The 11,514-nt window shown below is 31.7% G+C and overlaps 1 protein-coding gene across 1 annotated transcript in view; it reads right to left on the bottom strand.

The window, feature by feature from the left end:
• Positions 1-2,122, bottom strand: part of LOC140443510 (limbic system-associated membrane protein) — a 1,158,062-nt gene extending 1,155,940 nt beyond the window's left edge. The window contains exon 1 of the mRNA XM_072534819.1: positions 1,915-2,122. Within this exon, the coding sequence (XP_072390920.1) occupies positions 1,915-1,951 (37 nt within the window). The 5' untranslated portion in view covers positions 1,952-2,122. The remainder of the gene's footprint in view (positions 1-1,914) is intronic.
• Positions 2,123-11,514: the final 9,392 nt, after the last annotated feature.

Genomic DNA, 11,514 nt, shown 5'->3' with positions numbered 1-11,514 from the left:
TTCTTTTAATGACGAATTTGAAATTCTTCACATCCAAAATAAAGGCCTTAAGCTATCTTTATTAGAATCTATGAAAATTAACAAATTAAAAAAACAAAGACATAATTCTGAATGACCAACTTGAGATAAACCTCCTTAACCAATTTCGTTAAAGACTATAAATTGTAAACACATCCAAAAATAGATCACTTGAGAAAGGCACTCTACTGAAACAGCTGTAGTGATAAGATTTTATAATATTTTGTGGATGTTTTGAAAACAAAGTTTTTAGTGATTTATTGTTATATTTGCCGAAGGTGTTGTTTTTTCTAAAAGTTGGTATTATTCCTTTCTTTTTTAAGCTTTTGGTTGGTTTTGTTGATATCTTGCCTGTATATATGTAATCGAGCAGAAGATTCTGGGTTTTTTTCCTGGTGGTGGAAATATTAATTTCAGGGCTTTCTTATGTAGTTTTTGATTTAAAGTTTTATTAATTATTGTCTGTTCTTTGTACACATTGTTTACTGCCATTTGCTTAATAATATTTAATTATATCTCAAAGTTGTATTTTGACATAGGAATTTCTATTAATCTATGTAAAATGCTATGGTAGGCTGTCAACTTATGTTGTATAGGATGGAATGGTGAATTGTGTATAGTCGGGTCAGTATGGGTAGGTTTATGAAATACGGAGAGCTCATGTTTGTTTTTAAATCTAATAATTTTTAAATCTAACAAGTTTGTTAATTGATTTTGTTCTGTTTCAATCGTAAATTCAATATGACTATGGAGTCAATTAATATACGATAAAAATTTGTCAAGTTACCTGTTAGTTCCCATACAACATCACAGTACATCGTCTACGTATCTCCACCAATATAAAAACTGTTTGAATACGGGATGCTTTGAAATCTTTGTCTATAGATGATGCATAAAAAATATCTGACAGCAATGGGTTTATAGGAATACCAATTATAAGCTAGGGCCGATAATTTTTAAGACCAAAAAAAAAACAGTAACAATAATGTAAAACAAACATTAAAATGGTAAGTTACACCAATTTTTTTTAAAAGAAAAATTAAGGAAGATAAAATTATAAAATTAAATTCGCATAAATTTTGGGGTTATGTGAGAAAAGTGTAAATACAAAAGTTTTAGACATTTTTATTACCTAAAACTAAGTTTTTTTCCATTGTACTTGTAGTTTTCACGGAAATCATCATAAACCCGTTTTACCTTTAAAAACTCACCACCATTTACTTCCCGACCTCAGATCGCCCGTAAATTATTTTTCCTTTATTTTTTGTTATGTTTTCTACTGGGTTCTTACTGTTCTTTGTTTAACAATGGTTTTGTTCTGTTACTATTTTTTTTTAGTTTTTACAATTTTCTATGGCTTTGGCCATAGTCTATTAACAAGATTTTAAAATAAAAAAATATTATTTTACGAAACCTTCAATAATTTATAAAAATGAAAAGTGTTTGTAATTTTGTAACTTCTATATTTTAATCACAGTTTCCAAAAGCCAAAATATGCATCATTTTTTAACTATAATTTTGTTTGCTTAAAACAAGTATTTTATTTTAATACTATTTGGTTTAACATGTTAAGAATTCAAGCATATTATATAAAGAGATTTCTTAACAAAAATATATTCTTAATTTCAAGACAACCTTGAATAATAATATATGATACACATATTATCAAAACTAATGTTGTTTTCTAGTTTAAAGAATGAAAGTGTAAAAATGATCGAAGGTAATAATCAAAAATAATATCATACGATGATATTCCTAAAATTGGAACTTGTTTTTGACGTTAAACGAAAGTGAAAGCAGTTAAATAAAAAGAATTTTCAAATTATAAATAAAAAAATGGATATAATACACGACCAATTTAAAGAAATTAAGTTAATTTAGTCGAAGTATATTTACCTGTAACAACACCTGCGAACATTGCTGAATTTGTCATTTTGATTTTAATACCTTAAAAACTATTCTTTTTTCGCTTGCTTGTTTTATTTCAATCTTATCTAATAAAATACTAACCAATATTCTTAATTTACTTTTACTTCATTGCACAACCAAATGAAATATACAAGTTGAATGGTATTCCCAAGATTTCATTGGTATTTCCCATCGTATGTGTCTACCCAGTGTATGTAGCACCGTTCGGTTGCGCGTTCGCAAAAGCAGGGTCTACACACAACCTACAACCAAAGAATATAGACGCTAAGCGTCTATATTCTTTGCTACAACTTTTGTGTGTCTTGTAGCGGCTGTTTTCAGTTATTATACTGATTTCAGTAGAATTTAATGAAATTTATTAGATCAATGTTACATTTTACATATGAGTTGTATTTGGATGATAACGTTATTTTGTTAGTTATATTGTTTATCGGTGTCCAAATTCAGCGAACATTTTCAGCTAAAAGACGTTACTCGTATATTATAAGGTCCTCACATGTCACATGTTAAAAACGTCCAATTAAAATGTATATCGTGGTAGGAAGTGGCTTAAATTTGGAATTGGTCACATTCAGAGAATAATATAAGTACAAGTAACTTCATTGATTCGACTTCGTCTTTTTTTGCGCTACCTGTAGTTTTACTTAAAAATGGTTTTTTAAGATATATTACTTTTTATCGGTATAGTTTTTGAAATATTGTGTATAAATAATAGTATTACTAAATTAATATAATATAATAGATCTTAAAACGCCCCAACATACGTCGATTACATGTTTATACTTGCATTAAACTTAATTTGTGCATTTTTTATGACTTGGCTAGTGACTCAAATGTGAATCAAGTGTTCGTAAGCAAAAGATACTTTATGAATTCATGTACGTTCGTAACATCTAGTAACCGTGAGTGGGCGTCAACGGGAATGAAAAACCACCCATGCGCCCATACCTAGAAATAACTAACTGACTTGTCATGCATGAATAACATTTAAGTTCCACAACATACTTTAATTACGATTTTGTCGATTTCTTGCTAGTAGATATCAAAGATTTTATGCTGTTACCTTTTCTACTTTTTTCTTAAGTACCACCTGGCAATTAGCTAATACTCCATACATCATTTGTTGTGCTTTATGTTTTATGCCACCTTTTTTTAAATAAATAAAAAACCCAAACTTCATAAGTTTATCTCGGGAGCTAAAAAACTAGTATTTCCTATGCTTATGCATTTTCTCTAAATCTTATAATACTTTATTTCCCTGTTTAAAATGCAGGTCCTAATGTATAAGAGATCATTGTCGTTTAAATTAGTTTATTAAGCTAGTTTAGTTAGCTTATTTAAATTTAGGTTAGGTTATTTATAGAATGATCATAAAGATATAATACAAGTTATCTCAATCATTGCAATACCAGCTCGTTTACCCAGTGCGACAGAGAAAACTGACGCAAAGCAGTCCCTGCATCTGTTTTTAATTTCCAGAGGTTTATCGACCACGTCACTTAAATGACCAATGATAAGGTCACGTCGTTAATAAACCTGGCCCATTAAAAAGAGAACTGCCCGATACATCCCCGTTTCCCCAGTGCGACAGAGGAAACTGACGCAAAGTGGACCCTGCATATCTTTCTAATGGGCTTATTTATCAATGGGCCTTCCCATTGGTCATTTAAGTGACGTGTTCGATAAACCCGACCAATTAAAAATAGATGAAGGAACTGCTTTGCGTCAGTTTTCTCTGTCGCACTGAGGGAACGAGCCTGTATTGCTTCTTCTTCTTTGCGTGCCATATTATAATTATCCTACGTTGGCGATCACCATTGCGAAGGCTTCTCGATCTTCTGCAATATGGAATAATTGTCCTGCATTTTATATCTGTGTCCATTCACGAATGCTTTTTAACCAAGAAACTGGTTTTCTTCCTACACCTCTACGGCCCTATATTTTGCCTTTAAGAATCATTTGTAATATTTTATATCAACTTCCCCTTTCTATATGTCCTAGATAAGACATTTTTAGATGTTTAACAGTCTTTAGCAGTTCTCTATCTTTGTTGACGCTCCTTAGTACTTCTTCATTAGCTTTCCTTGCTGTCCAAGGTATCTTTAGCATTCGTCTATGAACCCACATTTCCAATGCTTCAATATTGTACAAGTATTGCTACAATCACTATATTTGTATTATATATCTATGGACATGACGGTATTATTATAGACATACATGGCATTGTCAATATAAAGTTTGGTTATTAACAAATAGTTTAAATATTGTTACGAACATGCATTCGACGTAGCCCATATAACGGTTGCATTTTGAGACGACAAGAAGCTTCCAGAGATGTATCAAGCGCGAAACAGATTGATCCGTCAAACAAACGAATTAGAGGTGGACTACTCTAGAATATTCCAGTACATAATAACTTTTACATATAAGTAGCTTCGATATTAGCTAAGTTTAGTTGATAAGATATTTTCGTGCTGTAAATTTATAAATAAATATATCTATATAAATTAGAACCGCTCGTTTTATATAAACTCGCTGCCGAGCGAGTCTCAGACAATTGCAATAAAGTTGATGTTATCTTGTTAAGCTTTTGAAATTGTCACTGTCAACCACTATCAGCACGAGAATTTGCAAGATAGCTGTATATATTACCAAATAACTTTTAAATGTTTTGGAAGACAAAGATAATCCGTTAACAGTTGTTCAAAGATTAATAATTATTTTTTAAAAGTATAAACAGTTGTTTCAGGTTGTGGATAATTTTACAACAGTAAATAACATTGACTGGGAAAAATGTGTTGGTATATCTTCAGTTAAATCAAAATAAAGATCACGATCTCCAAAGCACATCTCCAAAGAAATTTATAAACGCGTTTGATGGTACTTTAAACATAATGATACAGAAAATAACATTTATTAAAAGCAGCCCCCACAAACCTAGATTTCTTGAAAAAACAATATGTAATAATGTGGGTGATGAACATTCATCTCCTTTGTGTTTTACAACAAACGCTTTATGCTTATTTCTGTAAAATTCTGTGATAAGAGTTCTATAAACTTGAAGTACGAGAAAATAATGCTCGTGCTAGTATGGTCACTGACATAGATTTTTCTGGCAAAATTGGCCTTTTTAACTTAACTTTTTAAAACGGTAAACATTTTGGACAGCTCCCTTATAAGGAATAATGCAAATATTTTTTAACTTTTTAATAAACCCCAATTTTTTATTAAAATTCAAAGACATAACTGTGGAAGAACCGCTTACCTATTAAAAGAACAACTTGGTAAAAGGCAGGGCCGCTGCTAAGGTATTGGACGCCCGTGTGCAACTTAATATTTGCCGCCACCCTTCCAAACCTTTAGACATACATAATATTATTTAAAGAAATGTGCAGAAGATGCATAATATAACAATAATAATTTGTAAATAGATAAATACTTACTTGAACGTTTAGACTAATCTCCATGATCCAACGTCCATATATTATCCTAATATATATCCTAATATTCCATCCTAATATCCTAATTTAAACGTCCTTTGTCCTGATTAAATAACCATGATCCATCGTCCAGAATATCTATAACCTAATATCGTAATTTAAACGTCCATTTAATTAAAATAACCTGTGAATAGAAACATAAACACATAAAAAAACTAAAAACGCACTTTTCGGGCTTTCGTCTCGGAAAACTTTTTGACAATATCTTTAATGTCCAATGTCGCACACACTTCATGTTCTATAGATAAAATTGCTAAGGCAGAAAGTCTATCTTGCTTCATTGAGGATCGCAAATAGTTTTTAGTAATCTTAAGTTTTGAAAACGACCGCTCACCCGTAGTTACAGTAACAGGTAGAGTTAGGAATATACGTACTATTATAGTTAAGTTGGGAAATGTTGATACAAGATTATTTTCGTAAATATATTCAAGAGTACCACTAAAACTTTTTTCTGCGGAAAAAAAATGGTTGAACATCTTTAATTTCTTCAAATATATCGGTTGCACTAATGTCAGTCTCTGAGCTGTTTATGTCTGTAAGGGCTTGATTCACTTTCTCACAATTGGTTTTAAGTTCATCATCGTTTTTATATTTGGTTATGCCATATATTACACTAAAAATATCTGTGTGCTCTTGAAGTAATTGGAACCGTTCTTCAATTGCTGTTATGGCAGCATCCGAAATCTTAAAATAAAAATTTATTTTAAATGACAATGCCGGAGATAATATAGGTTCATCAGCAGTGAAGATTTTATGTCAAATTTTGGACTTTGAAGGATTTTGCTAACCACGTTTATTTTACTTAAAATATCTTGCCACACTACAACAGAACACAAGAATTTGAATTTCCAAATTTTATTTCTAAGGGATTTTTCTAAAGTCGTAGTATTCATATCCCTTGTGTTATCATTTCGCAATTCTTTTAAAACATCATATATTTCATTAATCTGGGTTTTTAATGGTGCGATTGCATCGATCCGACTCTGCCATCGCGTGTCCTACAATGCTTTTAATCTCAACTTTGGAAGGTGCTTTACTAAAACGTTCTATCTAATATTGGAAGACGAATAAAATACATATAGTTCCTGTACAGTAATAAAAAATTCCACTGACTCAAAACTTATTTTTACTGCATCATTCACCACCAGATTTAACCTAAGCGCAGAACAGGGAATAAAAAATGCTCCAAGATATTTGTCTAAGATTTTCTTCTGCAATCCAATGTATTTACCACGCATATTGGCTCCATTATCATAACCCTGTCCACGCAAATTATTAATATGTATATTTAGACCTTGTCCAGTTACGTCAGTTACAGGAGAAAAGCCCAAGAAGTATTCAAATATCTGAACTGGTGTTGAAGTTGAAGTTGAAGTCTTACTACAATTGTTATTTGCTCTACGTGCGTGATATCTGGGGTACAATCTAATATGATAGAAAAATATTTAGATTCTCGAATTTGTTGTAGGATAACGTCCTGAATAGAGTTTGCCAATAAAACAATCAATTCATTTTGATATTACCATCCTAAATAATGTGGTATATTTGTACTCTTGGATTCCAAACGACGAAGATGTTCTGATAATACAGCGTCAAACTTAAAAATTATTTCAACTAACGGCAAATAATTTCCATTATTTGGTTCAAATAACTTATTGGATGATCCTCTAAAAGCTAAACATTGTTTAGATAAAAATTTTACAATTGATAATAATCTTTCGACAACAGCGCCCCAATGTTTTTTCTCCATTTCATATAATTTTTGATAAGCAGAGTCAACTGTTAATCCTTTTTTTAATGTTGTAGATAATTTAAACAGTTTTTGAGAATATTTTATATGAGCTGCACCGGATTCATGTCTTTTTAAAATAATAGCTAAATGTTGCCAGTCACTTACCCCATTAATTCCACTAAGTAATTATCGGCTGATTTCACCACAACAAAACAGTTTGGAAGGTGCACAAAAAACACTATTTAGTGATAATGAGTAAAGTAACCACGGGCGACGAATTTGGTCTTGATTAGGTAATGTGCGATAATAATAAGTTTCTAAAAATTTACTATTATTTGTATCTCTGGGGAAGTTAATTTTTGTAATTTGCTGAAGAAAATTTTCAACAACAAATTAAACTTTACTTGGATTCATATTTGCAGACCATTTTTCTGGATCATCAAGTATATGCTGGAGCTTCCTAAACTGCAATCTAGATTAACAGTAACATTAATTATTCTATCTTGGTTGGTGGTTTCAGGATCAGGCATTTCAGTAACAGCACTTGCACTATCGCTATTATTGTCATCAAATCCTCCATCTCTATCCACAGGAATATTCAATTGTTTGGTAATTTTTTCTGTGGTTTGGACTTCGCTTGAAGTTGAAGGTCCTAAATTTATATCCGAGTCTTCTATATTTTCACGTATGTTTTTCATCACAAATGATTCCAGTGCACCGCTAAGTTTTTTTTTTCTCCTCAGTTTTTTCCTCTTTTATTTTTCTATATTGAAAGCCTAAAAGTCGTTTTCTTTTCTTTGACATTTAAAACTATCACTTAGAAACATTTTGAAATTATTACTTAGGAACAAAGCCGGGCGAATTTAACAAAATAAATCCAAAAACACTTCAAATAAGTTGTCCAAATATTATTTCTCCAAATAATATAGCCGTAACGCGTATACGAATAAAACTGCTCTGATCTCGTCGTTACTTCGAAATACAGTACCCACTGTGCAAAAAAAACGGGTACACTACTATATTTTACAAACAAAATCGTTTATTAAAAGCGTGTCTAAATTCATCGAATTCTCAACTAAGACTGAACATAAGACATAATAACCCATCTATAAACATAACCATAGGAACAATATTATAACAGAAACTTTACAACCACTTGCCTAAATTCTTGTAAGGGTGTCTACGTGTAAAATCCCAAATAACTAAAGTCCGAAAGCCGCCAGCCGCTCTGAATTAAAGAGTATCTCCGAAACAGCAGTTTCATACAATAAATAATATTTTCTGACATGTTTTTTTAGATTAGGATGAAACAAAGAAGTATACTTGATAAATGAAACGCATTTGAGTATTATTACGTACTGAATAATTATTATTGTTTGGAATATTAGAGTTCACAGAATTATCTGAATCATTACTATTTAATTATTTGAATTTATTTTTGTTTTAAAAAAGTATTATCATCAGTAAACTGCTTTTGGCCGCCCCTATTGTTGGCCGCCCGTTTGCGATGCACACTTGGCACACATTGTAGCGGCGGCCCTGGTAAAAGGTGATACTACGAATTTCGTTTGATTGGATCAGTCTAAACAGAATGACATAATGTTAATAGTTGAACTTAAAAGTATGTGTCTTAAAAGCAAACAATTATATTTTTAACCTATAACTAACCTTTTAACTATCAGGTCTCTGGTCTTTACTTTATATTTAAACTAAACGTTAAGTTCTTTAAAACGTGTAGAAATCCTTATTATAAGTATACAGCTAACAATGGACAATATCATTGAGATTGGTAAATACCAGTTCCTTAAGGCACACTTTCAGCTTCACAATATCACAGTAATGGACAATTACCTAATGATTATAAATAACTAAACTACCACAGATTAACAAAACACAGGTATGTTAATCTGTGAAACTGCTATTAATAATCATGATTATTACAGTATTTTATAATTTTGTTGATTATAGAATTAAAAGCAGTAACACTGACACCTTATTTCCAACTTGAAACCAGGATTTGAACGCATGCACTATTTTTGTATGGCTTTATATAAAACGTTTGATTTATTCGATACTAATTTACAACTTGGAAAACCCTAAAGTCTATAAAGCATACATAGGTAAGTTGTTTTTTTGTCACGTCCAAGTCACTATTATTTAAATATTGATCATTTGTGACTTTTTATAAATGCTTGTATTATGAAGCTATCTAAAGTTTTAATCACCTGTTAAGTTCTCGTCCAATTAAATTTAAATTTAAAATTTAAATTTTACTAATAAAAATATATCCAAAAAATTCCAGCGATTTCTGCAAAAGAATGCACGAGGGACAATTTTCTTCTAAATTTGTTAGCCAAAAACAGAATCAGAAAGGAAGATACCAAATTTGCGCCAACTAAAATGTAAGTTTAAATAAAATTTATGTAGAATATACATAAGTCAGCAAAAAATATGCAAAAATTGCAAAACAAAACTTCAAGGTTCTGTTTCGATAATGTGTAGTGCCCTATTGGTAGGCGCCTTGTGGGTTTTTTCTATTTTAATATATTCGTGATACCCTTCCTTTTTATGTAAGTACCGCACGCTCCAATCAGACCAATAACAAAGGAGATATAATGTAACGCCCTCTATAATGTGAACTGGTAAAATTTTTTATTAACAGTACTTGAATCATTAATTTGTAGATTAAATTAGCAATAAATTAACCGTATAGTTTCAAGAACAATAATAGGCATGATTAAAATGTCAAATGTTGGTAGTTCAGATTTCTTTCCTAGGTGGCGTCGTTACCTTACTGGACAAACGGTGTCACTTGTCACCATACCCGTTTATATAGATAGATAGAAAGATATGTTTTTATTTTCCAAGTCGACTTCGAAGAATGACAACAAATTATTACCATATATGTAAACAAACCACATTCCAGCGGGCTGGAAAAGGGGTAACATTATTAAGCTTCCAAAATAAGGGCAACCTCACACTGTGCAAAACTTGGAGAGGAATAACCTTGCTTACCGCAAAAAATAAAACCTTCCCGACCATCATACTTAAAAGATTAACAAACAAGATTGAATTTCGAGCTGGTCAAGCAGGCTTTAAACCAGAATCCTTCTGCATGGACCACATTAAGACTGTGAGGGTAATAATGAAACACACCCCTATACATGGTTTTTGTTAACTTCGAGCGTGCCTTTAACAGCTTATCTCATGCTGCTTTATGAAAAATTTTAGAGCTAAGAATCATCCCGCATAAAATAATTTCCATTATAAAGTCACTGTATACTGAGGCGAAATGCAGAGTGACACACAATGGAATTAACAGCGACGAACTTGACATACTTACTGTAGTCAGACAGGGATGCGTGCTTTCCGTTTCTTTTCAACATAGCAGTAGACTATGTTCTCTCCAAACTAGACTCCGACACAAGAGGGATACAATGGACGTTAACCACACGCCTAAGCGATCTGGAATAGCCGATGGTATCTGCCAAAGATATCTGCCCTGTTAGGACAAAGTTCCAAGATGTGGCTGATCAATTGGAAACACTTTCCACTGGAGCCAATAAAGTAGGTTTGGAAATCAATATTAGTAAAACCAAATCCATGAGAGTAAATGCAATAAACAACACACTATTTACTATCAACAACATGCAAATTGAAAATTTGGAAAACTTTACGTATGGTGGAAGTACAGAGGACGATATTCGTATGAGGATACGAAAACCTCAACAATCATTCAGTATGCTCAACCCTGTTTGAAGATCTAGCAAGTATACTACAAGGACAAAGATCCGCATATTCCAGTCAAATGCCTGTCTGTTTTACTCTACGGATTTGAAACCTGGAAAGTAACAAAAACCCTTACAGATAAACTGCAGGTCTTTATTAATCAATGTCTACGACGAATTGTTCGAATTTTCTGGCCTAACATCACCAGAAACAAAGATCTACTACACCCGTCCGAACAAATAAGGGTAGAACATTAAATAAAGTCCAGAAAGTGGGGTTGGATTGGTCACACTCTCAGTAAAAATAAGGAAGTCAAGGAAAGTCTTGGAATGAGGTGAAGGCCTTAGCGCAAAATAGAACCAGATAGCTCTTTTTCACTGAAGCTCTATGCTCCACTTATTAGGAGTTTAAGAACCTTATATATATATTATATATATATATACATATTTATATATATATATATATATATATATATACAAAACTCAAATATTTGGGTGTGCAGCGGAAGATAGGACAAAGAAGTACTCTTTTTAGTTAACCAAGCTTTCGCAAATCTTTATTTGCATCATCAGGGTGCTACAATAAACAAAATTAGTACAAAATACA

The sequence above is a fragment of the Diabrotica undecimpunctata genome, chromosome 6 (genome assembly GCF_040954645.1).
Source record: "Diabrotica undecimpunctata isolate CICGRU chromosome 6, icDiaUnde3, whole genome shotgun sequence".
Taxonomy (NCBI): Eukaryota; Metazoa; Arthropoda; class Insecta; order Coleoptera; family Chrysomelidae; genus Diabrotica; species Diabrotica undecimpunctata.
The sequence above is the reverse complement of the archived record's forward strand: the minus strand, read 5'-3'. Positions and strand labels throughout refer to the sequence as shown.